The sequence below is a fragment of the Myxine glutinosa genome, chromosome 13 (genome assembly GCF_964187855.1).
Source record: "Myxine glutinosa chromosome 13, kmMyxGlut1.1, whole genome shotgun sequence".
In the NCBI taxonomy this organism is placed as follows: Eukaryota; Metazoa; Chordata; class Myxini; order Myxiniformes; family Myxinidae; genus Myxine; species Myxine glutinosa.
The window spans coordinates 105816815-105843816 of record NC_136273.1 but is presented as its reverse complement, the minus strand read 5'-3'; the positions used below and the strand labels follow the sequence as shown (position 1 = coordinate 105843816).

The 27002-nt window shown below is 49.0% G+C and overlaps 1 protein-coding gene across 1 annotated transcript in view; it reads left to right on the top strand.

The window, feature by feature from the left end:
• Positions 1-27002, top strand: part of CEL (carboxyl ester lipase) — a 79860-nt gene that overhangs the window by 11508 nt on the left and 41350 nt on the right. Inside the window, exon 6 of the mRNA XM_068104360.2 lies at positions 18576-18801. Within this exon, the coding sequence (XP_067960461.2) occupies positions 18576-18801 (226 nt within the window). The remainder of the gene's footprint in view (positions 1-18575; positions 18802-27002) is intronic.

The window sequence follows — 27002 nt, the reverse complement described above, 5'->3', positions numbered from 1 at the left end:
AGGTTCGCCTCGCGTTGGCCGGGACCGGGCTAACGGAACCCCGAGCATTGGCAGCCGAGGCGGACAAGTACTTCGCCGCTTCGGACACGCGGGCGAGAGTCGGCGTGGCCGTCACGGCCCTCGTGGCTGATGCTGCTGATGCTGCTGCTGATGCTGCTGATCCACAGCATCAGCTTATACAGCATACGCAGCATGCTGATACACACCTCGTGACCGCCGCCACGCCCCGCCCAACGCCGCGGCGAAAACCGCCACCGCGGGGAAACCCGCCAACTCCACCGGCCTGGCGGAGCCAGCCGCGCTCCTCCAGCTCCACCACCTGGTGCTGGTTCCACGCCAAGTTTGGCCACGAAGCTCGGCAGTGTCATCCGCCATGCTCCTTCAACAGGTCGGGAAACGCCCGGGCCGGCGCTCAATAGTGGCGATGAGCGCCGGCCGTTCGAGCAGCCTGCTGTTCATAACGGACACCTTCTCCGGGCGCCGTTACCTGTGCGACACGGGAGCGCAGGTGAGTGTCGTTCCCGCCGGCACGTCAGACAAGCACGCCGCGGGTGGGGGCCCCGCGCTGCTTGCCGCGAACGGGACGCCCATCCGTACGTACGGAAAACGCTGCCTCTCTCTGCGGTTCGGAGGGCAGGTTTTCCGATGGACATTCGTCACCGCCGACGTGCCCATGGCACTGCTTGGCGCGGACTTCCTGTGCGCTAATGGGCTCCTGGTCGACGTCAAGCGCAGACGTCTTGTCCAGGCCGAGACGTTCAGCTCGCTCACTTGTGCGTTGCCCAGCTCAACGAGCGGCTTGCCAAGCGGCTTGCCGAACGGTTCGGTTCCGGCCACATTGGTCTGTACGCTTCCGGCAGCGGACACATTCACCCGCCTCCTCGCCGGCTTCCCGGCCCTCATGCGGCCCACCTTCTCAGCGGGGGCCGTCAAGCACGGGGTGGCCCATCACATCCCCACCGTCGGGCCACCGGTCTACGCCCGGGCATGCCGCCTCAAGCCGACGAAGCTGGCGGTGGCAAAAGCGGAGTTCGCTACCCTGGAGCGACTCGGCATCGTTCGGCGCTCAGAGAGCGCTTGGGCGTCGCCGCTGCACATCGTGCCGAATCCCGGCGGGGGATGGCGACCGTGCGGGGACTATCGCCGTCTCAATGACGCCACGACTCCCGACCGCTACCGCGTCCCCCACATTCAGGACTTTTCCGCCCGTTTGGCGGGCATGTCCTTCTTCTCGAAGGTGGACCTCATACGCGGCTACCATCAGGTCCCCGTCAGGCTGGAGGACGTCCCAAAGACGGCGGTCATCACGCCATTTGTACTCTTCGAGTTCCTGCGCATGCCCTTCGGTCTGAAGAATGCGGCTCAGGCGTTCCAGCGACTGATGGACAGCGTCCTGCGTGACTTGGATTTTGTCTACGTCTACCTGGACGATATCCTCGTCGCCAGCGCGTCCCGCGAAGAGCACCTACGCCACCTCCGCACGCTCTTCGAACGCCTGGGCCAGCATGGCCTGATTGTGAACCCCGCAAAGTGCCGGTTCGGCGCCACCATAATCGATTTTCTGGGGCACCGTGTCACCAGGCACGGAGCCGTCCCCCTGCCGGCCAAGGTGGAGGCGGTGCAGGGGTTTCCGCGCCCCCGCACGATCAGAGGGCTGCAGGAGTTCCTGGGAATGGTGAACTTTTACCATCGGTTCCTGCCCCGTATCGCCCAGCTCCTGCGCCCCCTGCACGAAGCTCTCCGAGGTATGCCGGGCAAAGGCGACGTTACCTGGACCGAGCAGATGGACACGGCGTTCACGGGCGCGAAGCTCGCCTTGGCTAACGCCACCATGCTCGCGCACCCAGCGCCCGATGCACCGATCGCCCTCACCACCGATGCCTCGGACTACGCGGTGGGCGCGGTGCACGAGCAATGGGTGCGTGGAGCTTGGCAACCGCTGGCGTTCTTTAGCCGGCAGCTTCGCCTGCCCGAACGCCGTTACAGTACCTTCGACCGCAAGTTGCTCGGGCTTTACTTGGCGGTCAGGCACTTCCGCCATCTGCTCGAGGGCCGTGCGTTCACTGCCTTCGTCGACCACAAGCCGCTGATCTTCGCGATGGGCAAGGTCACCGAGCCGTGGTCGGCCCGGCAGCAGCGTCACCTCTCGGCCGTGTCCGAGTACACGACGGACATCCAGCACGTCGCGGGGAAGGACAACCCGGTGGCGGATTGCCTTTCCCGTGCCGTCGCCCACGCAGTCCACCTCGGCATCGACTATGCCCGGATGGCAGCGGACCAGGCCGCTGACCCTGACGTCCAGGCCTTGCGGACCGCCGTCACGGGCCTCCGCGTCACCGAGGTGGCGTTCGACGGCGCGGGCGCGGCCCTCTTGTGCGACGTCTCCCTCGGGCATCCTCGCCCCATCGTGCCCGCGGGCTGGCAGCGCCAGGTGTTTGACGCCATCCACGGCCTGTCCCACCCGGGCGCGAGGGCCTCCCAAAGGCTGATCGCCGACAAGTTCGTCTGGCATGGCCTCCGGAAGGCCGTCCACGGCTGGGCCAGGACGTGCCTCACGTGCCAGCGCGCCAAGGTGCACCGGCACACCCAGGCCCCGTTGGCCCCATTCACGGTGCCGGAATGCCGGTTTGACCACGTCCACGTGGACCTGGTGGGACCTCTGCCCCCCTCGTGGGGTTTCACCTACGTCCTCACCATGGTGGTCCGCACCACCCGGTGGCCAGAGGCCGTGCCCTTGGTGTCGACAACGGCGGCCGATGTCGCGCAGGCTTTCATCGCCACCTGGGTCGCCCGGTTCGGCGCCCCCTCAGACATCTCGTCCGACCGCGGCCCCCAGTTCACCTCGGAGCTCTGGGGGGCGGTCGCGCAGGGGCTCGGGGTCCGGCTGCACCGAACCACGGCCTACCACCCCCAGGCTAACGGCCTGTGTGAGCGATTTCACCGCTCATTGAAGGCCTCGCTCCGGGCCACCCTCCGCGATGGCGGCTGGGTCGACAGGCTCCCCTGGGTCCTGATGGGCCTCCGGACGGCGCCCAAGGAGGACCTGCGCGCATCCGCGGCGGAGTTGGTCTTCGGGCAACCGCTGCGGGTGCCGGGCGAGTTCCTCCCCGACTCCACGGCACCATGGTCCGCGGCACAGCAGCGCTCCGCTCTGCAAGAGACCGCCCAGAGGTTCACCCCGGTGCCAACGGCATGCCACGGGCACCCACCGACGCACGTCGCCCCGGAGCTTCGCACGGCGGAGTACGTCTTCGTCCGCCACGATGCCCACCGGACACCACTGCGGCCCCCGTACGACGGGCCTTTCCTCGTGCTGGAGACCGGGGCGAAGCACTTCACCCTGGACATCGGCGGTACTCCTGACCGCGTTTCGGTAGACCGCCTCAAGCCGGCCCACCTCGACGTGGACCATCCACCGCCAGTGGCCCGACCCCCACGTCGGGGCCGCCCCCCTGCGGGCGGACCCCCGGCACCGCCCAGCCCCGCCGCCACGCCGCCCCCCGGTCCTGCACCCATCCCAGGGGCAGCCAGGGGCATCCCACCTGGCATCCCTGCACCCCGGATGCCGCCGATCGCCAGGGGGCGCTTCGGCCGGGTCATTCGTCTGCCCCGCAAACTGGCCCTCCAGGTGCGCGGGAATTCTGGGGGGGCGCGTGTGGCAGACACAAAAGCCCACTGGCGTGGTGACATCATTCCGCGCACCAAGTGGGCGGTGGCCACGCCCGAGGGGTAGGCGTGGCCTCATGATATACACCGGGCGCGCAGCCCGGAGCGCGCCAGTGTTACAGTGAGCTCCTGAAATAAAGACGCTTATAAGTTACCGCTTGTCCGCTTCCTCCTTGCTCGCAAGCAGCGCGCGTAACGCCGCGCTTTAATAACACATTAAATCCTATTGCAAGTAAAGTTGGAATAAGTGATGTTGCATTGATGGGTTGACTGACTGGACGCAACTGAGGTTGTGGATCCACTGATTTACCATCAATTGATGTGGATCCATGATCGAGGTTGTGCATCCGCCGTTTAGCCCAGGAGCATTAGCCAAAAATGAAGGGGAAGCCTCGAAGAAATTAGTAGAAAGCTGATTTTTTGCACAGAGCTCCAAAATGTCATGTGGATACCCACAGTACAAAGTCCCACGAGTCCCACCTTGTGGCATTTTCAAAATTCAAGATGTCCGCCGGTTAGACGGAAAATGCATAAATTGCGATAACTTCAGCCTAGAACCTCATAAAAGTATACTTTTTATGTCTAAATATATGTTTTAGCACACTAGGATTTTAATAGAATATCTTTCAGTGACCTCAGATAATGATATGCAGAGATAATCCAAGATGGCCGACAAAATGGCCACCGCCGTAATACAAAAAACATGTTTTCTCTCGATCTAAAAGCACTCAACAAGAAATAGCGAGAGTGGGAGAGCTGTTTCTGCTGAAGCTGTACGGCGCAGCTCGATCGAAGTCACTGGACAAACTCCGATATCTCATGTACTTCCGATCAATCCATAGAACATCTTTGACGTCATCTGGTTTCAAGCTGGAATCACTCCCACCTACTTCGGCAGCTACCAAATTCCACAGCTACAGAGCATACCATGCTGTTCAGCAGTGGCAGAGGAATGAACTGCTGCCAACTGAGTGGGGGTGGCAGTACAGAGAGGGACTACTTGTTCCAATCGAGACTGATAGGCCTGTCGCCCCTGAGAAAGTGCTTAAAATGATATCTTGTGGATGCAAGGCGGGGTGTGGAAAACGATGCGCTTGCTACAAGTCTGGTCTGGAGTGTACCCTCTTGTGTACTGTTTGTAATGGCCATAATTGCAAAACCTCTCGGGACATTGATTTAGAGGGTGATAACAGTGTTTAAGTCAGGAATAAGAAAAGTGACATTCAGTTAACACGGTACTGTCCAAAACACTAGAATCAGGTTGGGATGACTGGGATCAAAGAGTTGGTCTGCTTTTGTGTCGTATTGTAATTAAATGTCAAATCCCCATGTGTTGTTCACCTCTTGCAGGCCTTGTGGTCACAATGTGAAACATTTTGCATTAAATAAAATAATAGCAAATTAAACTTATCATGATTTTTATGTTTTTTGCATTACAGCAGCGGCAATTTTGTCAGCCATCTTGGATTATATCTACATATCATTATCTGAGGTCACTGAAATATATTCTATTAAAATCCTAGTGTGCTAAAACATATATTTAGCCACGAAAAGTACACTTTTATGAGGTTCTAGGCACAAGTTATCCATATTTATGTATTTTCCATTCAACCGGTGGCCATCTTTAATTTTGAAAATGCCACAAGGTGGGACTCGTGGGACTTTATATTGTGGGCATCCACATGGTATTCTGAAGCTCTATGCAAAAATCAGCTTTCTACTAATTTCTTCTAGGTCCTAACCTAATGCTCCTGGGCTAGTTTGGAGAGGTCCTTGGCTGAAAGGATTGAAACCTCGAGGAAGAACGGTGCCCAGCTGATTTTTTTTTTTTTTTTTTTTTTTTTTTTTTGTTGTTTGTTTGTATACTGAATCGAGGCTCGTGAAAGAGCTGACGTTTACTTCACAAACAAATCAACCAGACAAACAAAATATATAAAAAGAGGGAGCGGAAGACAAGAGAAGGGGAAGCACACAAACACTTGAGAGCACACAACATTTAAGAGCATGGAGATGTGTGGGAGGGAGAGGGCTTGGGGGGAGGAGGCGTGGGAAGGGGGGGATGATCCATGCAGTCGGGAAACGAGTCAATTGCTTACAGGTTAAGGTTCTTGCTTTAGGTGGAGAAACTATGTTTGAGGTTTACAATTTAAATAAAGTTGAATATGGGATGTTGTAAAATTAACATCATTTACAACAATCCTTTAAATTATTTAAGTTTAGGAACAACCGATACTGTACAATTAATGTGTGTGTGTGTGTGTGTGTGTGTGTGTGTGTGTGTGTGTGTATCAGTGCATGTGTGTGTGTGTGTGTGTGTGTGTATCAGTGCATGTGTGTGTGTGTGTGTGTGTGTGTGTGTTTTTCTGTGTGTGTGTGTGTGTGTGTGTTTGTGTGTGTGTGTGTGTATGTGTGTAGCAGTGTGTGTTTGCGTATGTGTGTGTATCAGTGTGTGTGTGTGTGTGTGCGTGTGTATCAGTGCATGTGTGTGTGTGTATCAGTGCATGTGTGTGTTTGTGTGTGTGTGTGTGTGTGTGTGTGTATCAGTGTGTGTTTGTGTGTATAATTGCATGTGTGTGTGTGTGTGTGTGCATGCATGCGAGTGTGTGTGTGTGTGTGTGTGTGTGTGTGTGTGTGTGTGTGTGTGTGTGTGTGTGTGTGTAGCAGTGTGTGTTTGTGTATATGTGTGTGTGTGTCTGTGTGTGTATCAGTGTGTGTGTATGTGTGTGTGTGTGTGTGTGTGTGTATCAGTGCATGTGTGTGTGTGTGTGTGTGTGTGTGTGTGTATCAGTGCATGTGTGTGTGTGTGTGTGTCTGTGTGTGTGTGTTTGTGTGTGTGTGTGTGTGTATCAGTTTGTGTATGTGTGTGTGTGTCAGTGCATGTGTGTGTGTGTGTGTGTGTGTGTGTGTGTGTGTGTGTGTGTGTATCAGTGCATGTGTGTGTGTGTGTGTGTGTGTGTTATCAGTGTGTGTGTGTGTGTGTGTGTGTGTGTGTGTGTGTGTGTGTGTGTGTGTGTGTGTGTGTGTGTGTGTGTGTGTATCAGTGTGTGTATCAGTGTGTGTGTGTGTGTGTTTATGTCGGATTGTAGACTCAGGACTCGAGACTGAGAGAAGGAACAACTGATATATTTATTGGATTCGTCATATACACAGGCTGTGGAGAGCAAAACGGTCGAACAGAAGCTCACAATGATCAACTACTCAACAGATGCTCTAAAAAGGTTCGAACAGGGCTTCATTATATATATGAAATATAGAGGTGTGGTTTAACATCAGGATAGGAGACAAGGGGTGAACCCATATGGCTCCCACAATAGTCCCTTCCTGTTATTCAGTTAGTGAAGGAAGTTCGAGGCCAGGCAAGGGTTATGCCCTAATAAAGTCTATGGCCAGTAGTATGAAGTAACATGTTGACAACATAATCACTGAAGCTTGAAGGGACAGTCATTGAGGCTTGAAGGGAAAGTACAAGGAGATAAGGAGTGGACAGCCATAAAGCTGTCAACAAGGAGAATATTGAGAACTTTGAGGAGTATAACAGCTGCAGCTGAGACCACAGTATGGGAACACAAGCTGGATTTCGACAGTAAAAGAGAACATGCCATCACAAGGCATAAAGTCACACAAAGTATATAATCCTTAAAAGGCATAACAGACAAAGTAATGTAACATAAGTCCTTTGGTTGGGAAAGTATGGAGGGAGTGGACAGTCGTAAATATGCCAACATGAAGCAAATTGACAAAGTCTGTGGGAGGCTAGAAAGATAGCAGCTTGCAACCAAGGCCATAGGAAAGGGCACAGTTGGATTTCCACAGAGTAAGGGATTATGCCATCACAGGCCTGGGCTTTACAAAGCATATAATTCTTTATGAGGATATAACAAGTTTCCAAAGGATATGAAAGGAATAGAAGTATTAAAAGGATACAGCAATTAATCAAAACAAAACATATAATTGGTTATACTTGGTAATTGGTCAAACAGTAGAAAACACAAAGGGGGAGGGGGATCTCAAGCCCCACATACCGCCCTTTTGGATCTAAGATACAATGTTTTCTACGAGCCAATCAAAGGCCTTTATTCAATCAAGGTAGAAAGACAATAAATGAAAAGACACAGCGCGAATGCTGCCCTTAGTGAGCATGCCACGTACCCAAAGCACCCCGCATCGCACCCAGAAGGACGATTCGCGTGTGTATGTGAGTATGTAATGTGAGTTGGTCGTAGAGACAGAGACATGAAGATCCAATAGCGCGTTGAATCCACAACGAAGACGTCTGGTTCGGCCGGGGTCCACACCCGAGAGGATCTCCCGACCCACCCTTGGACCACGGAGGTGCGGCCGGGACTCCCCCCTAGCAAGAGCTGGCCCAAGCAAACCCAGGCGCAATCCTTGCAGATCTTCGGCGCTAATCGATGTCCATGTCCATATCCATAAGGCCTCGTACATGCTGGTGTTCTGGGGAATACACAACAACATCAGCATCTGATGGCATAAATTTCTTGCCATAAAACAAAGCATTACGGTCCAAAGGAGGGAGAGAAACTTCCTTTGAGTCAAAGTCGAAGTCATCCGAGTCGATGCTGCTTCCACCGTCATTATCCATGGACGAGTCTACAGAGTCGGAACCCAGAGCATCTTCACTGTCAAGTTCCTTGACACCCAGACCCTATTTTGCAGTTGGGTCCGGAGTTGGGTCGAAATCCAGAGTTGGGTCAGTGACGATTGAACCACTGTGAGCTCGTGAGACATAAGGAGACAAAGCCCTCATTGAGACATAAACATCACTAGGTAACTTTCGCGAGTGATCCACAACCTCATCAGAATCATCATCAGTAATATCATTCTCATAGTCAAAGTTATCAAAGTCAATATCAGATGGACAATCTTCGGAAGCGGAGATCACATCATCACCGCCCAAGGACTCGTTCAGGTCGTCGTTCCAGGGTCCGCAATCCACAGTTATGTTGACAGCCAGAGGTTCATTTGGATCCACGGTTAGATTGACTTTCAAAACCATGGCTTTCTCTGGTGTCTCCTTCGTTGTCCATCCTGAAAACCACTTTCTCACACACACGAGGAAAAGAGCCTTGATTAGTACTCCACAAATCACAATTCCAAGGACTATTGCCAAGGCGGTCAATATCCACTTTACTATCATGCCTGTCCATCCCTTAAACCAGTCAGTAAGCTACTGGTGGGAGGCTTCTCGATCCATTCGATCCTCTGTCAATCTATGTGCACTTCCTCTTAACCTTATAATAGCAGCACTGACCCCCTTTGCTGGGTCAGGAATGTACGTACAACATTTACCTTTCATTATTCCACATACCCCTCCTCGTTCTGCCAGTAACATATCTAAAGCAACCCTGTTTTGCATAACCATTGTACGCATGTGGACAACTGTGTCCAGCATTTTGTCGTGTGCTGTAGCGGTGTCGTTGGCCACCCTTTCTAAGATTAGCGCAATTTTGTCAATGCGGTAACTGTTCATGACCGTTCCTGCCCATGGGAAGAAGAAGCTAACGCCTTTCTCCCAATCGGCGCTGTGTAAGGTGGTGGTGTCATCATCATTCCAATAGGTACTCCTCCGTGTTCTTATGGGTGCCGTGATACCATGCAAGTGTTGTCGCAATTCCATTTCTGGAAAGACAGATCCTAGGTAGCATGTCCCTCCCCAGTTATCAGGCAAATACGGGTAAGCTTTATTTCCGCACACAAACATGGTCCCGTGTGGTGCCACTAAATGGGTGGACATACAAGTGAGAAGGCCTGGAATGGTGTTTGTCCCGTTTTCCCCTCTCCACGCCAAGTGGAGGTGTGTGAGGTTATGTAATGGCGAGCTTGTAATATTCACTAGCAGCCTGTGTTTCCCTTCCCCAGGGTCCGCAGGGAGGGTATTCTTACACACGGACCTGCCCATCGGTACTTGGCCCTTTCCCTCTAAGCAGAGGGCCCCCTGTGCCGGACTGACCCAGACCGGCGCAGGACGTTCCTCAAAGTGCCGGGACTGAATGGGCGGGGGGGGGGGGGGTAGTACTGAAAGACTCGTTTGCACGCGGTCCCGTCAGGGCCTCGGCTTGTCAGCGTTGTACTGATGCATTTGGTGTCTAATGGCTGCGAGCACAAATCATTGAGTGACAAAGGTAAAACTACCATTGGTATTCCGGTAGTGCTGGCGTGGGGAAAATGCATACACATCCAACATCGTGTCCTATTTTGTGCTATGGCCATGTGTCGTGCTACCTTCCAGTATGTGTTTTCCTCTGGCTCCTTCCTTACTTCCTGGGCAGGAGGGGGTTTAATGACCTATACGGCGCAACTAGGCCGGAATTGGTGTTTGGTTTGTTTTCGTTTTTTGTTCCTTTTGATCAGCGTGCGGGGGGGGGGGGGGGGGGGATATTCCACATTCCAGTATTATTGTTGTGTCTGGGCCAACGAGGGCATGCGTCAGTAGGAGGGTAGTATTGTCGATGCCCGTGCCCCATTGATATCCTGCGGCGGCGTGACTGCTCACGACCCCTGTAAATGTTCCGTTTTCCACCTTTCTAATTTTAGTTAGGACTATGCGTGGTGTTGTCATGCGTGCCTGTGGTGTCCTATTGTGTACCACCATGGCTTCCATCCATTTTACAGATAACCACTTGAAGTTTGTCTCCAATTTACAGCAATTTACCGCTATCCCCTGTCCCCGGGGAGCCGTTATGTATTTGACGGGGTAAAGTTTAAATAACGAGAAGTTGTCGGGTCCTGGGTATTTGGGGAGGTCCTCTCTCAGTGGTTTAAAGTTAAAAAGCCTATCTTTGGCAGGGTTTTTCAGGCAGCTACCCAGGATTCCCGTCACCATGACCATCGCTGCCGCCCTAGGGAGACGGTAGTGCCCCAAAAGGTGCATTGTCTTGGTCAGTGTGGGGTGTGGTGTCTGGTGTGGCCTGTGGTGCGGGAATGGATAACTTACAATGGGTGGCGTGAATCCACGAAGGCTTACCCTCGCAGAAGACCGCCGTTGGTGTGGTCAGTAGCACCTGGAACGGTCCCTTCCACCTTGGCTCCAAAGCGGCCTTGCAGGTGAAGTGCTTGACGAGCACCCAGTCGCCGGCGTGGAAGTCGTGGATGGCGTGGCCTATTGGTTCGGGCAGCGCCTCTCGTACTCGAGCGTGGATGCTGCGCGCCACGTTGGACAATCCTATGCAAACTCTTAAAAGCATGTCATCCATCACAGGCAATTCAAAGTTGGACATGTCCATCGGAGCTGAGACGGGCAAACTCATAGGCCGTCCCATCAATATTTCGTGGGGGAAAGACCCGTAGTGCGACCAGGGGTGGAACGGATGCTCATCAATGCAAGCGGGAGAGCTTCCGGCCACTTCAAGCCTGTATCTGCGCAAAGTTTCGCTAATTTATTTTTTAAAGTCTTATTTGTTCGTTCCACAAGTCCCGCCGACTGTGGATGGTAAACGCAATGGAAGGATTGTTTCACGCCCAACGCCTTCAGGATGCCCGTGATCACCTTCCCCGTGAAGTGGCCCCCTTGGTCTGAAGAAATTATGGGGAATTCCATACCTACACATGAAATCCCGCATGAGGCGCTTCACTACTGTCGGGGCATCGGACTTGACACATGGGTAGGCCTCAACCCATTTGGTGAATGTATCTACGATCACCAACACGTAGCGAAATGACATGCTTGGTTCCATTTCCGTGAAATCGAACTCGATATTTGTGAACGGCCCGATCGGCGGGGGGCGGCCCCAGTTGTGTGCGTGCCTTGGCGGTGCCCCTCTATTGTGTTGTTGGCACACTTCGGATACAATCCGTGATAAACCCGGTGCTGCCCAAGTATAGTTTATCTGTCCCATCACCCCCCTCTGGCACACATGACCACTTTGATGTGCCATGCGTGCCAGCCAAGGCAGTAAGTCCTGGGGTGCTATAGGTTTCCTGTCAAGGGTCCACATCTCCCCTGGCCCGGGGCGTATCGCCCCTCGTTTTATCCAGTCTTCATGTTCGGCCGTTGTCGCAGCGTTTTGCAAACTTAGGATGTCGTCTTTAGTTGGCATAGCAGACGGCCCTAAAGTTGGTATGTCAACAATCTGTGCGAGCGCTCCCTTTGCCCGTGTTACCATCGGCATGTTATGTCCTGTCTGTTGATTGGCGGCTTTCCCTGCCGCCTCATCTGCCCTTGCGTTGCCCCGAGCAATGTCAGTGTCCACCCTTTGATGGCCGCGACATTTTATCACCGCGATAGCGCGGGGAAGCAAAATGCTCTGGAGGAGCCCTTCCACTAATGCGCCATTCTTTATCACCGAACCTGCAGATGTGAGGAAACCTCGCATCTTCCAAATTGCTCCTTTGTCGTGGACTACCTCGTGTGCGTAGGCCGAATCCGTGTAAATGTTGACGGCAAGGCCTTCCGCCAAGCTGCAAGCCCTGGTCAAGGCGCACAGCTCCGCCTGCTGTGCGGAAAATGTAGGTGGAAGACGCCTGCTTTCTACCGTCTCGTTATCTGAGCACACAACGTACCCGGATAACAGAAAGCCGTCCCATGCACGCCTAGCTGATCCATCGACATAATATGTACAATCGGGGTAGTCCAGGGGATTGTCCTTCAAATCTGGCCGCACCGTGGAGACTAGCTGTACGACGTCAGCGCACACATGGGGTTCACCCTCCTCAGGGGTGGGCATCAGTGAGGCTGGGTTGAGTGTCGTGCAACGTTCAATCGTGACATTGGCCGCGCTGATCAGAGCGGATTCGTATTGCATTAATCTGGTGTTAGACAAATGCTGTGTGTTTCGCTGTAACAACAGCGAAGTGACGCAATGCGGTACCCGTAACGTTACCGCGTGGCCCATTACAATGTCCGCTGTTCTTTCTACTGCTTACCTGGCTGCTGCCACGGCTTGCAGGCACACCAGAAATCCTTGTTCAACCGGGTCTAATTTTTTACTGAAGTAGGCCACCGGTCGCTCCTTGTCCCCATGAGTCTGCGTCATGACGGACTGGGCGAAACCCCCCACTGCGTGAGTGTAAAGGGTAAATGGTTCGCATAATCTGGGAGTCCTAATGACGGTGCCGTATCCAACGCCCTTTTCAGACCCTCGAAACATCGCTTCAAATCATCCGTCCATTCCAATTGTCGTGGGGTGCTTGATTTAGTAGCCTCGTACAGTGGTTTAGCCAGCAGCGCAAAATCAATTATCCAAGTGCAGCAGTATCCCATCATACCTAGGAAACGCAGCATTTGCCGTTGCGTGCGCGGACGCGGTATCTCCATGATAGCGGTTACTCGTCCGGCATCCAATTCCCGTTTCCCATGCGAAATGGCGGACCCAAGTAAGTTACAACCTTCCGCACAAATTGGAGCTTAGGCCTGCCTACTTTGTGGCCTTTGGCCGCCAAGGCCTTTAATAGGGCCATGGAGTCCTTTTCGCACGCCTCCTTAGACGGGGAACAAATCAACGAGTTGTCAATGTATTGCAACAACACTGACCCTCCCTTCAATTCCACATCCGCCAGGTCGTGGTGCAGTGCCCGGGAAAACAGAGTGGGGCTGTCTGAAAACCCCTGGGGTAACACTGTCCAAGTATACTGCCTTCCTCTGTGGGTGAATGCGAACAAATACTGTGATTCGAGCATGATGGGCACAGAGAAAAATGCAGAACAAAGGTCAATAACCGTGAAGTATGTTGCGTCCGGCGGAATTGACATCATAAGGGCCTCTGCATTTGGCACCAGTGGGTGTATGCCTTGTATCACCTTGTTCACCTCCTTTAGATCCTGTACAAATCTCCATTTATTTTTCGTTGGCTTTTTCACTGGCAGAATTGGTGTGTTGCATGGGCTGTTAGTTTCCACAATTATTTTCTGCTCCACCAGGGATTGGATTACTGGTGCTATGCCCACGTCAGCCTCGGGTCGTAGCTTATATTGTTTCACGTTTGGCAAGCGCATCCCCGGCTGCACTGATATCACTAGAGGTTCGGCGTCTCGCATCCGTCCGACCTCGTCGTCCCATCGAGACCACAATTTGGCCGGCACCTCCACCAGGAGGTCGTCTGACTCACCCGGGTCCGTAAGCACCGCTCGCATGACATAGTTGCCCTTAGGGGGCAGGGTTGCCTCTTTGAACACTCCGTCCCTCTGTTGTCTCTTAATTTCAATCACGTACCCTTCGCTGTTCTCGAGCTGTCTCACAGTCCAATGTCCCTCCTTAAACCAATACCCATGAAACGGAGTTTCCTGCAATCTCCCGACCATCCAGCCTATACTTTCCGACGGCCACCCCTTGGCAGTAGTGAGGGTAACATGGGCGACCACTCCGGCCGGGTATTGGGTCAACTTACGCTGATCCGCGGACAGGATTACCTCGATACCTATTCCCTCGCAGCCGATCCATATGCGTGATAAGTATAGGGACGTTTGCTTACCCAGTGCTTCCTTAACCCTCTCTCGATAGTCTTCGTCCGCACCCTGTACGTCGTAATAGGCCGTGCAGTGGGCCGGATTGTCCTTTATGTGTTCTATTGAAATTCGGTGTAATTGTAGCCAATCGCGCACGCACTGGTTCTCCAAGCCCACCTGGTCCACAACGTGTATCCAAGTGGCTAGAGCCCCTTCGTCCAAGCGCCACCAATATGCGGTGGGGCCTGGACGAGACAATGCCATCATCAACAAGTCGCGTTTAGATTCCGCGACATCTACGAAAACTCCCTGCTCTGTACATGAAATTTGACAGCCCAAACGGCAAAGCAAATCCCGTCCCAACAAATTCGTCGGGGCGGTAGTGGTCATTAAGAAAGCATGTTTGGCCTCTAGCGGGCCGCATGTTACTCGCACCTCCTCCGAAATAGGAAGCGCTTGGGGTAACCCTGAAACGCCCATTATTTGAACGTTTTTTCTAGTGGGGCGCAAGGATGGCAATTGCCCTTCATTAATTGTACTGTGGGTCGCCCCTGTATCGACAAGAAAATCTAATTGTTGCCCGTCCACGTCCAAGGTCATGGTCGGTTCCTCTGTCGTCGTCATAGTCAAGAGGGGACACTCCTTGGGCGGCCCGCTGGCGTCCCGTCAATAGGCCGCACGATGGCCCTGGGGCGGAAACCCTTTATGGGCATTTGGGCATTCGCATCTCCAGTGTCCCGATTGCTTGCAATGGAAGCATGGTTCCTGCGGAAACGGCGGAGCGGAGAGCACGGGTTGCCCATCTACGCCACGCCGCCCACCCAGCCATCGGTTTGGCGGCCCCCACTGTGACGGGTTTACTTGTTGCCATTGTGGCTGGCCCTGAGGCGGGGCCCAGGTCCCCTTAGTTCCATTCTGTGTCCAATGATTGGGGGGTGGTCCATAGTTTTGGGAAGGGGGTCCTGGTGGGTGCCAATCTTGGGGAGGGGGCCCTTGTACGATCCAAATTTGAGGGTTTTGAGGAGGAGGGGGAGGAGGAGGGGGTAGTGTCCATTGTGTAGGAAATTGCTGTCTAGCCTTGTCCATGTCGATTTGTCCATTATCGTCGACATATGCATCACATCGGTCTTCCCCATCACAAATCCACTCTCCATTGGGAGAATTGCCTCTATAGGTGGGCCAATCTCCGGTTTGTCGTTCGCGGTTGTTATGGAGACCCGCCCTCCAATTCTGATGCTGATAGTTAGCGCGTACGTGTTGCCGATTTTTCTTCTTATCTTGACTAAGTTGGACCCGTTTCTCCTGGACATACATTTGCAGTATTTCCTCCTTAATGTCCTTCCTTTCCTCCAAAGAGGAGCCTGGGCATTGTTCCAACTTGTCGCATAAATCGTTGGTTGTCATTCCCTTCCAGCCGAAAAGGACGGACTGTACCTGTTTCTTTAATGCCGGCCGGAGCCCCTCTATCAAATATTGGTTTACCAATGGTTGGGGTAGTCCTGCCAGCTGCATCGGACCCAGTCCTCCCCAGCGTGTGATGGCCTTTTCCAACCTTTCCCGATAATCTCCAATTGATTCTCCTGCCTTTTGTTTTATGGCCCCGATCTTTCCCCAATCCGGACCTCCTGCTGGCAACAGCGCCAGCTCAATGGACTCTAGCAACCGGACCTTTAGATCCTCCCATTGTACTTGTGTTATCTGGCCCGGTCCTGCCGCCCTTGGATCCGCCATCGGCCACTGTACTCTTTGTCTAGCCATACTTTGGGTGGGAGCACAGATACTCCCATATGGGTTATGTCTCGATAGTCGCAACCGCCGGCTAAAATCCAATTCGACATGGTTGGTACTATCTGTCATGGGTCATCGATAAGCAAATGTTGAATCCTTTCCCGCATTACCGTTAAAGCGGATTCTTTCCATGGTACCCTTTCTCGGACCCCTTGACCTTGTCCATTGACTCCGATAACTTGTAAGGGGCACAAATTTTTTTTCCTCTGTTATTTCCTGACATTCCTTCAGTGGGGGATATAGACTGTACGTTCCGGTGGCAGTTTGGGGGGTCTTGTTCCCACTGTAACCTACCAGTGAGGGGTATAGCCCTTCCTGTCCCATTGGTGGCGGGAACCCTGCGATGTCGGTCCCATTATCCGTCCCGTCGGTCCCTTGTTGTGTAAACGGATTATTCGGACTCAGACGGTTCTGGGGGGTTATTAATTTGGTGCCGTGGGGTTTCGGCCCCTGGGGTAGCTGGGGTGCGATGGTAGCGGGGTTGCAGGGAGGAGGTAGCAGGGGCGCGGAAAGGGAAGGTGGTGCCTGAGACCCTGGGACAGGGCTCAGGTCTGGGGCTGGGGAGGGTAGGTTGGTCACTACCTCCCCTACCGCGGGGCCTGGATCTTCAACGAGCGGCATCAGTCGCGCGTTGGCTTGTCTATCTATTTCCTTAATCGCCTTATCCTGCAATTTGTTCGCCTGCTTCCTCAGGCCCTTTATCTTTGATACTTCACCTGCCAGGCTGGCCTGTCTCGACCTTGCCTGTCGCTTCAATGCCTCCTCCTTCCACCAACTAAAAACTTTCCAATAGCCGGGCGGAAAGTGTTTCTTTTCCTGTTCTAACTTATCTAATGCCCTATACAGCGCGTCCAATTTCTCCAGCGCGAAAGACCCTTCTTCGGGCCATGGTTCGCCCAGGCCCTTAGTCAGCGCAGCCCATCCCTTTCCTGGTCTCGCAGCGGCATAACCATGCCTTTTAAACATAAAATATGCTGGGGTATTTCTGAGAGGCTCGCCCGCCTTCACAGCTTTATTACCCATCCTAGGAAAATTTGGTTTATTGACGTTGCCTTATTCCCGAGAGGTTCGTCCGCCTACATGGGTTACGGCTGCCTAGTCTCACTCTTCCCTCCCTATGCTAACTGTACCTTACTTTCCGGGCGTCCTACGTCCTTATGACGCTTCTAACCTTACTTACGATACCAATCTATTTCCTACCCTCGTGCGCCCTCTTGGGGCACCTTACTCCCGTCCCATAACGTTACCCGATGGATCCATAAACAGTCAGTTGCTCCGAGACCCAAGTGGTCCGTTTTTAAATTTGGTTCTGGGATCAGGCTCAACACAGGGAACGGAACAAATGGCACCGAACGAGAGAGTGGGTAACAATTTGGACTGACCCCCAGTCTATAAAGGAAAAACAAAAGAAAACCAAAGCTCACCTGACCCGGATCGAGCCAGCTGGCCTCTCCACTCACTCGCCTGGACCCGCGTCCCGGACTGCCGGACTGATCCCACCGCTGCCACCAATTGTCGGATTGTAGACTCAGGACTCGAGACTGAGAGAAGGAACAACTGATATATTTATTGGATTCGTCAGTCCACAGGCTGTGGAGAGAAAAACGGTCGAACAGAAGCTCACAATGATCAACTACTCAACAGATGCTCCAAAAAGGTTCGAACAGGGCTTCATTATATATATGAAATATAGAGGTGTGGTTTAACATCAGGATAGGAGACAAGGGGTGAACCCATATGGCCCCCACAATAGTCCCTTCCTGTTATTCAGTTAGTTAAGGAAGTTTGAGGCCAGGCAAGGGTTATGCCCTAATAAAGTCTATGGCCAGTAGTATGAAGTAACATGTTGACAACATAATCACTGAAGCTTGAAGGGACAGTCATTGAGGCTTGAAGGGAAAGTACAAGGAGTTAAGGAGTGGACAGCCATAAAGCTGTCAACAAGGAGAATATTGAGAACTTGGAGGAGTATAACAGCTGCAGCTGAGACAACAGTATGGGAACACAATCTGGATTTCGACAGTAAAAGAGAACATGCCATCACAAGGCATAAAGTCACACAAAGTATATAATCCTTAAAAGGCATAACAGACAAAGTAATGTAACATAAGTCCTTTGGTTGGGAAAGTATAGAGGGAGTGGACAGTCGTAAATATGCCAACATGAAGGAAATTGACAAAGTCTGTGGGAGGCTAGAAAGATAGCAGCTTGCAACCAAGGCCATAGGAAAGGGCACAGTTGGATTTCCACAGAGTAAGGGATTATGCCATCACAGGCCTGGGCTTTACAAAGCATATAATTCTTTATAAGGATATAACAAGTTTCCAAAGGATATGAAAGGAATAGAAGTATTAAAAGGATACAGCAATTAATCAAAACAAAACATATAATTGGTTATACTTGGTAATTGGTCAAACAGTAGAAAACACAAAGGGGGAGGTGGATCTCAAGCCCTACATGTATGTGTCAGTGTGTGTGTGTGTGTGTGTGTGTGTGTGTGTGTGTGTGTGTGTGTGTGTGTGTGTGTGTGTGTTTGTCAGTGTGTGTGTGTGTGTGTGTGTGTGTATGTGTGTCAGTGTGTGTGTTTGTGTGTGTGTATGTGTGTGTGTCAGTGCATGTGTGTGTGTGTGTGTGTGTGTGTGTGTTTGTGTGTATGTTTTTGCTGCATGATGCATCCTGATCTGATCTCCACTCACCCCTATATTTCCCCCCAACCTCAGATGCTTTCACCTCACAGTAAGGGTCTATTTAAGCGCGTCATTGCGCAGAGCGGATCAGCTCTGAATCCTTGGCTCCTGCAGAAAACCCCTCGACATTGGGCCGAAGAGGTGGCCAAGAGTGTTGGCTGTCCTACTGCAGACAGTGCCGCACTCATCAACTGCTTGCGCATCACTGACCCCAATGCCATCGTAATGGCCATCAAACTCAAGATCCCCAGTTTGACCGGTACAATACCTGTGTGCCATGATGTTATCTCCATCTGATTCCCTCTAAACAGTTATGTTGTTTCCACTCGTGTGACTCGGCGTGCTCCCTGCACCTCACAACACGTCGTTTCAGAGGGATAGGCATCTTTGACCATGTCTGCTTTCTCAGGGAGTGAGGGATGGCAGGAATGGTGGAGGGATAGGGGGAGAATGGGGTGGATAGTGATGAGGGGATGGTGGGAGAAAGCGGCCAAAATTAAGTCTTCAGGGACTTTTTGGTCTTCAGGGTATTTTGGGTCTTCGGGGTATTTTGGGTCATTTGGTTCCTCTGGGTCTTTAAAGGTCTTTGGTGTATTTTGGTTCTTCAGAGTCTTTAAAGGTCTTTTGGATTTTCAGGGTGTTTTGGGTATTCAGGGTATTTTGGGTCTTTTGGGTCTTCAGGGTATTTAAGGGTCTTCAGGAACTTTGGGGCCTTTTGGGTCTTTAAGGGTATTTTCGGTATTTGGGCCTTTGGGGTATTTTGGGTCTTTGGGGTCTTCGGTGTCTTTAAGGGTGTTTTGGGTCTTCAGGGTGTTTTGGGTCTTCGGGGTGTTTTGGGTCTTCGGGGTGTTTTGGGTCTTCCGGGTCTTTTGGTATTTGTGGTATTTTGGATATTTGGGGTCTTTTGGATCCTCTGGGCCTTTAAGGGTATTTTGGGACTTTGGGGTATTTTGGGTCTTTGGGGTCTCTGGGGTCTTCGTGGTCTTCAGGGGCTTTTGGGTCTTCAGGGTTTTTTGGTTCCTCTGGGTCTTTCGGGTCTTTTGGTTATTTGGGGGTCTTTGGGGTCTTCAGGGTTTTTTGGGTCTTCAAGGTGGTTTGGGTCTTTGGGGCCATTTGGGTCTTGAGGGTCTTTTGTATCCTCTGGGCCTTTAAGGGTATTTTGGGTCTTTGGGGATTTTTGGGTCTTCAGGGTCTTTGCGATTTTCAGGGTCTTTTGGATCTGAATGGTCTTTTGGTTCCTCCAAGTCTTTAAGGATATTTGGGGTATTTTGGGTCTTTGGGGTCTTATAGGTCTTTTGGTTGTTTTGGGGCTTTGGTATTTCGGGGTATTTTGGGGTTTCAGGGTATTTTGGGTCCTTTGGGTCTTCAAGGGTATTTTGGGTATTCACGGTCTTCATGGTATTTTGGGTCTTTGCAGTCTTTAAAGGTATTTTGGGTCTTCGGGGGTCTTGATGGTCTTAAGGATCTTGGGGGACTTAAAGGGTCATCAAAGGTCTGAGGGGTCCCAGCAGTCAAAAGGGTCAAAAGGCATATCCCAACATTACGTAATTAAGAGTACACGGAATGTGTTTTGTGTGTTAATTTTATATGAAGAAGACGTTTTGGTCACAAACAAAAAACATATGAAAAATCACTCATAGAGTGACACTTGGCAAAAGAGAACAAAGTTAAATGGCACTCAGTAGAGCATCCTTTTTACCTCAAAAATAATAAGTGGTTGAATTCAGTGACCTGATATGCAAATCGTCTTCAAATTTTAAGTTAATTGGATGAAAATTGACAATTTTAGAAATTTGGCCTATGTTTACCTTTTGGTCTCTGTTGATCTCAAAAATAGTTGGTGGTTGAATTCAGTTTGCTGATATGGAAATGCCATTCAAATTTCAAGTCAATCGGATGTAAATTTGGGATTTTAGAAACTCTAAAAAAGTCTTTGACCTTTGGCCTATGTTGACCTTTTGGCCTACGCTAATGTAAAAAGTTGGGAGTTGAATTCAGTTAGCCGATATGTAAATCCTATTTAAATTGAAGTCAATCAGATGAAAATTGAGGATTTTTTAAATTTGAAATTGTTGTTGACCTTTGGCCTATGTTGACCTATTGGCCGACGCTGATTTAAAAAATAGGTGGTGGTTGAATTCATTTAGCCGATATGTAAATCCTATTAAAATTTCAAGTTAATCGGATAAAAATTGAGGATTTTAGAAATTTGGAAAAAAAGTCGTTGACCTTTGGCCTATGTTGACCTTTTGACCTTTGCCATCAAAAATATATAGGATTTTGTCGGACCACAAACCCTACCCTTTGGTGAAGTTTCGTGAAGATCGGTTTACAATTGTGACCTGTAGGCAAGTATAAGTGAGCGGACAGACAAACACACACACAAACCGGAGTGATCAACATACAACTAACAAACATCATATACGTTTGCTCGATGGCAAAAGCTAAAAGAAGATATGAATGTCCTGTCCGACACAATGTTGCACCTGTTTTAATCTGGTTTCTCTTCTTGGCCAAACTACAAACCCTTGGACTGGTGCTGAGCAGACATGGCGTGCGCCGTTCCTCGGATGGACTTTAAGCCGGGTGACCCATCTGCGAGCATTAGTTAGTGGACGTTAAAGATCGCATGGTGTGAACTGTAGGCGAGTTATCGCCGACAAACTGAATAAATGACAAATTCTTGCCCTGACTGCTGCCAAGGCAACTGCAAACAGCCCAGTAAAATCCTTGTCAAAAGATCATTTGGGCAGCACCGACGATCTGTCATCCATAACGTTCTCTTTCCAAGTATGGACATTGGACATTCGAAGGATGATTGTCCTAACATTTCCCCCTCAATTAACCCTTTATACTTGTCCCAGAGATGAATAAAATTATTCGCACATGGCTTGTCCATGGGCATTGTCTCCTTTCTGTAGGTGCAGTACTCGACCCCATGGTATGAGGTGCAGTGGTTAATGTAGATGTTGTTTCCTAGCTGCAGGTGCAGTAATCGACTCCATGGTATAATGTGCAGTGGTATAATGTAGATTTTGTCTCCCCATCTGTACATGCAGTCATCGACTCCATGGTATAAGTGCAGTAGTTTATGTAGATTTTGTCTCCTCTCTGTATGTGCAGCACTCGACTCTATTGTATTATGTGCAGTAGTTAATGAGGAGGTTGTCTCTTTTCTGTGTGTGCAGCACTCGACTCTATTGTATAATGTGCAGTAGTTAATGAGGATTTTGGCTCCTTTCTGTATGTGCAGTAATCGACTCCATGGTATCAGGTGCAGTGGTTAATGTAAATTTTCTTTCCCCATCTGTAGGTGCAGCACTCGACTATATTGTATAATGTGCAGAAGTTAATGAGGGTTTTCTCCTTTCTGTATGTGCAGCACTCGACTCTATTTTATAATGTGCAGTAGTTAATGAGGATTGTTCTCCTTTCTGTATGTGCAGCACTCTACTATATTTTATAATGTGCAGTAGTTAATGAGGATGTTTCTCCTTTCTGTTTGTGCAGCACTCGACTCTATTGTATAATGTGCAGTAGTTAATGAGGATTTTGTCTCCTTTCTATATGTGCATTAGTCGACTCTATCGTCGAAGGTGCAGTAGGTATTGTAGATGTTGTCTCCTTTCTGTATGTGCAGCACTTGACTCTATTGTATAATGTGCAGTAGTTAATGAGTATTTTGTCTCCTTTCTGTAGGTGCAGCACGTGAATCTATTGTATAATGTGCAGTAGTTAATGAGGATGTTGTCTCCTTTCTGTAGGTGCACCACTCGACTCTATTGTATAATGTGCAGTAGTTAATGAGGATTTTGCCTCCTTTTGTATGTGCAGCACTCGACTCTATTGTATAATGTGCAGTAGTTAATGAGGATTTTGTCTCCTTTCTGTATGTCCAGTAGTCGACTCTATCGTCTAAGGTGCAGTAGGTAATGTAGATGTTGTCTCCTTTCTGTAGGTGCAGCACTCGACTCTATTGTATAATGTGCAGTAGTTAATGAGGATTTTGGCTCCTTTCTGTATGTGCAGCACTCGACTATTGTATAATGTGCCGTAGTTAATGAGGATTTTGTCTCCTTTATGTATGTGCAGCACTCGACTCTATTGTATAAGTGCAGTAGTTAATGAGGATTTTGGCTCCTGTCTGTAGGTGCAGCATTCGACTCTATCGTCTAAGGTGCAGTAGTTAATGAGGATTTTGTCTCCTTCCTGTATGTGCAGTAATCGACTCCATGGTATGAGGTGCAGTGGTTAATGTAAATTTTCTTTCCCCATCTATATGTGCAGCAATCGACTCTATTGTATAATGTGCAGTAGTTAATGAGGATTTTGTCTCCTGTCTGTAGGTGCACCACTCGATACTCTATTGTATAATGTGCAGTAGTTAATGAGGATTTTGTCTCCTTTCTGTATGTGCAGCACTCGACTCTATTGTATAATGTGCAGTAGTTAATGAGGATTTTGTCTCCTTTCTATCTGTGCAGTGGTCAACTCTATCGTCTAAGGTGCGGTAGGTAATGTAGATGTTGTCTCCTTGCTGTAGGTGCAGCACTCGACTCTATTGTATAATGTGCAGTCGTTAATGAGGATCTTGTCTCATTTCTGTAGGTGCAGCACTCGACTCTATTGTATAATGTGCAGTAGTTAATGAAGATGTTGTCTCCTTTCTGTAGGTGCAGCACTCGACTATTGTATAATGTGCAGTAGTCAATGAGGATCTTGTCTCATTTCTGTATGTGCAGCACTCGACTCCATTGTATAATGTGCAGTAGTTTGAGGATTTTGTCTCCTTTCTGTATGTGCAGCACTCGACTCTATTGTATGATGTGCAGTAGTTAACGAGGATTTTGTCTCCTTTCTGTATGTGCAGCACTCCACTCTATTGCATAATGTGCCGTAGTTAATGAGTATTTTGTCTCCTTTCTGTAGGTGCAGCACTCGACTCTATTGTATAATGTGCAGTAGTTAATGAGGATTTTGTCTCCTTTCTGTGGGTGCACCACTCGACTATTGTTTAATGTGCAGTAGTTAATGAGGATTTTGTCTCTTTTCTGTATGTGCATCACTCGACGCTATCGTCTAAGGTGCAGTAGTTAATGAGGATTTTGGCTTCTTGCTGTAGGTACAGCACTCGACTCTATTGTATAATGTGCAGTAGTTAATGAGGATTTTGTCTCCTTTCTGTAGGTGCAGCACTCGACTCTATCGTCTGAGGTGCAGTAGGTAATGTAGATGTTGTCTCCTCTCTGTGGGTGCAGCACTCTACTCTATTGTATAATGTGCAGTAGTTAATGAGGATTTTCTCTCCTTTCTGTAGGTGCAGCACTCTACTCTATTGTATAATGTGCAGTAGTTAATGAGGATTTTGTCTCCTTGCTGTAGGTGTAGCACTCGACTCTATTGTATAATGTGCAGTAGTTAATGAGGATTTTGTCTCCTTTCTGTAGGTGCAGCACTCTACCCTATTGTATAATGTGCAGTAGTTAATGATGATTTTGTCTCCTTTATGTATGTGCAGCACTCAACACTATTGTATAATGTGCAGTAGTTAATGAGGATTTTGGCTCCTTTCTGTATGTGCAGCACTCTACTCTATTGTATAATGTGCAGTAGTTAATTAGGATTTTGTCTCCTTTCTGTATGTGCAGCACTCGACCCTATTGTATAATGTGCAGTCGTTAATGTGGATTTTGGCTCCTTTCTGTAGGTGCAGCATCCGACTCTATTGTATATTGTGCAGTAGTTAATGAGGATTTTGTCTCCTTTCTGTAGGTGCAGCACTCGACTCCATTGTATAATGTGCAGTCGTTAATGAGGATTTTGTCTCCTTTCTGTAAGTGCAGCACTCGACTGTATTGTATAATGTGTAGTAGTTAATGGGGATTTTGTCTCCTTTCTGTATGTACAGCACTCGACTCTATTGTATAATGTGCCGTAGTTAATGAGGATTTTGGCTCCTTTTTGTATGTGCAGCACTCGACTCTATTGTATAATGTGCAGTAGTTAATGAGTATTTTGTCTCCTTTCTGTAAGTGCAGCACTCGACTCTATTGTATAATGTGCAGTAGTTAATGAGGACGTTGGCTCCTTTCTGTTGGTGCAACACTCGACTCTATTGTATAATGTGCAGTAGTTAATTAGGATTTTGGCTCCTTTCTGTATGTGCAGCACTCAACTCTATTGTATAATGTGCAGTAGTTAAAGAGTATTTTGTCTCCTTTCTGTATGTGCAGCACTCGACTCTATTGTATAAGTGCAGTAGTTAATGAGTATTTTGGCTCCTTTCTGTAGGTGCACCACTCGACTCTATTGTATAATGTGCAGTATTTAATGAGGATTTTGTCTCCTTCCTGTATGTGCAGTAATCGACTCAATGGTATAAGGTGCAGTGGCTAATGTAAATTATGTCTCTTTCTGTATGTGCAGTAATGGACTCCATGGTATAATGTGCAGTGGCTAATGTAAATTTTGTCTGTTTTCTGTATGTGCAGTAATGGACTCCATGGTATAATGTGCAGTGGCTAATGTAAATTTTGTCTGTTTTCTGTATGTGCAGTAATCGACTCCATTGTATAAGGTGCAGTGGTTAATGTAAAATTTGTCTCTTTCTGTATGTGCAGTAATGGACTCCATGGTATAAGGTGCAGTGGTTAATGTAAATTATGTCTCTTTCTGTATATGCAGTAATCGACTCCATTGTATAAGGTGCAGTGGTTAATGTAAATTATGTCTCTTTCTGTATGTGCAGTAATCGACTCCATTGTATAAAGTGCAGTAGTTAATGAGGATTTTGTCTCCTTTCTGTAAGTGCAGCACTCGACTCTATTGTATAATGTGCAGTAGTTAATGAGGATTTTGTCTCCTTTCTGTATGTACAGCACTCGACTCTATTGTATAATGTGCAGTAGTTAATGAGGATTTTGGCTCCTTTTTGTAGGTGCAGCACTCGACTCTATTGTATAATGTGCAGTAGTTAATGATGACGTTGGCTCCTTTCTGTAGGTGCAGCACTCGACTCTATTGTATAATGTGCAGTAGTTAATGAGGATTTTGGCTCCTTTCTGTATGTGCAGTAATGGACTCCATGGTATAAGGTGCAGTGGTTAATGTAAATTATGTCTCTTTCTGTATATGCAGTAATCGACTCCATTGTATAAGGTGCAGTGGTTAATGTAAATTATGTCTCTTTCTGTATGTGCAGTAATCGACTCCATTGTATAATGTGCAGTAGTTAATGAGGAGTTTGTCTCCTTTCTGTAAGTGCAGCACTCGACTCTATTGTATAATGTGCAGTAGTTAATGAGGATTTTGTCTCCTTTTTGTAGGTGCAGCACTCGACTCTATTGTATAATGTGCAGTAGTTAATGAGGATGTTGGCTCCTTTTGTAGGTGCAGCACTCGACTCTATTGTATAATGTGCAGTAGTTAATGATGACGTTGGCTCCTTTCTGTAGGTGCAGCACTCGACTCTATTGTATAATGTGCAGTAGTTAATGAGGATTTTGGCTCCTTTCTGTATGTGCAGCACTCAACTCTATTGTATAATGTGCAGTAGTTAATGAGTATTTTGTCTCCTTTCTGTAGGTGCACCACTCGACTCTATTGTATAAGGTGCAGTAGTTAATGAGGATTTGTCTCCTTCCTGTATGTGCAGTAATCGACTCAATGGTATAAGGTGCAGTTGCTAATGTAAATTATGTCTCTTTCTGTATGTGCAGTAATGGACTCCATGGTATAAGGTGCAGTGGCTAATGTAAATTTTGTCTGTTTTCTGTATGTGCAGTAATCGACTCCATTGTATAAGGTGCAGTGGTTAATGTAAATTATGTCTCTTTGTGTATGTGCAGTAATCGACTCAATGGTATAAGGTGCAGTGGCTAATGTATATTATGTCTCTTTCTGTATGTGCAGTAATGGACTCCATTGTATAAAGTGCAGTGGTTAATGTAAATTATGTCTCTTTCTGTATGTGCAGTAATCGACTCAATGGTATAAGGTGCAGTGGCTAATGTAAATTTTGTCTGTTTTCTGTATGTGCAGTAATCGACTCCATTGTATAAGGTGCCGTGGTTAATGTAAATTTTGTCTCTTTCTGCCTGTGCAGTAATGGACTCCATGGTATAAGGTGCAGTGGTTATTGTAAATTTTGTCTCTTTCTGTATGTGCAGTAATGGACTCCATGGTATAAGGTGCAGTGGTTAATGTAAATTTTGTTTCCCCATCTGTAGGTGCAGTAATGGACTCCATGGTATAATGTGCAGTGGTTAATGTAAATTTTGTTTCCCCATCTGTAGGTGCAGTAATGGACTCCATGGTATAATGTGCAGTGGTTAATGTAAATTTTGTCTCTTTTCTGTATGTGCAGTAATCGACTCCATTGTATAAGGTGCAGTGGTTAATGTAAATTTTGTTTCCCCATCTGTAGGTGCAGTACTCGACTCCATGGTATAAGGTGCAGTG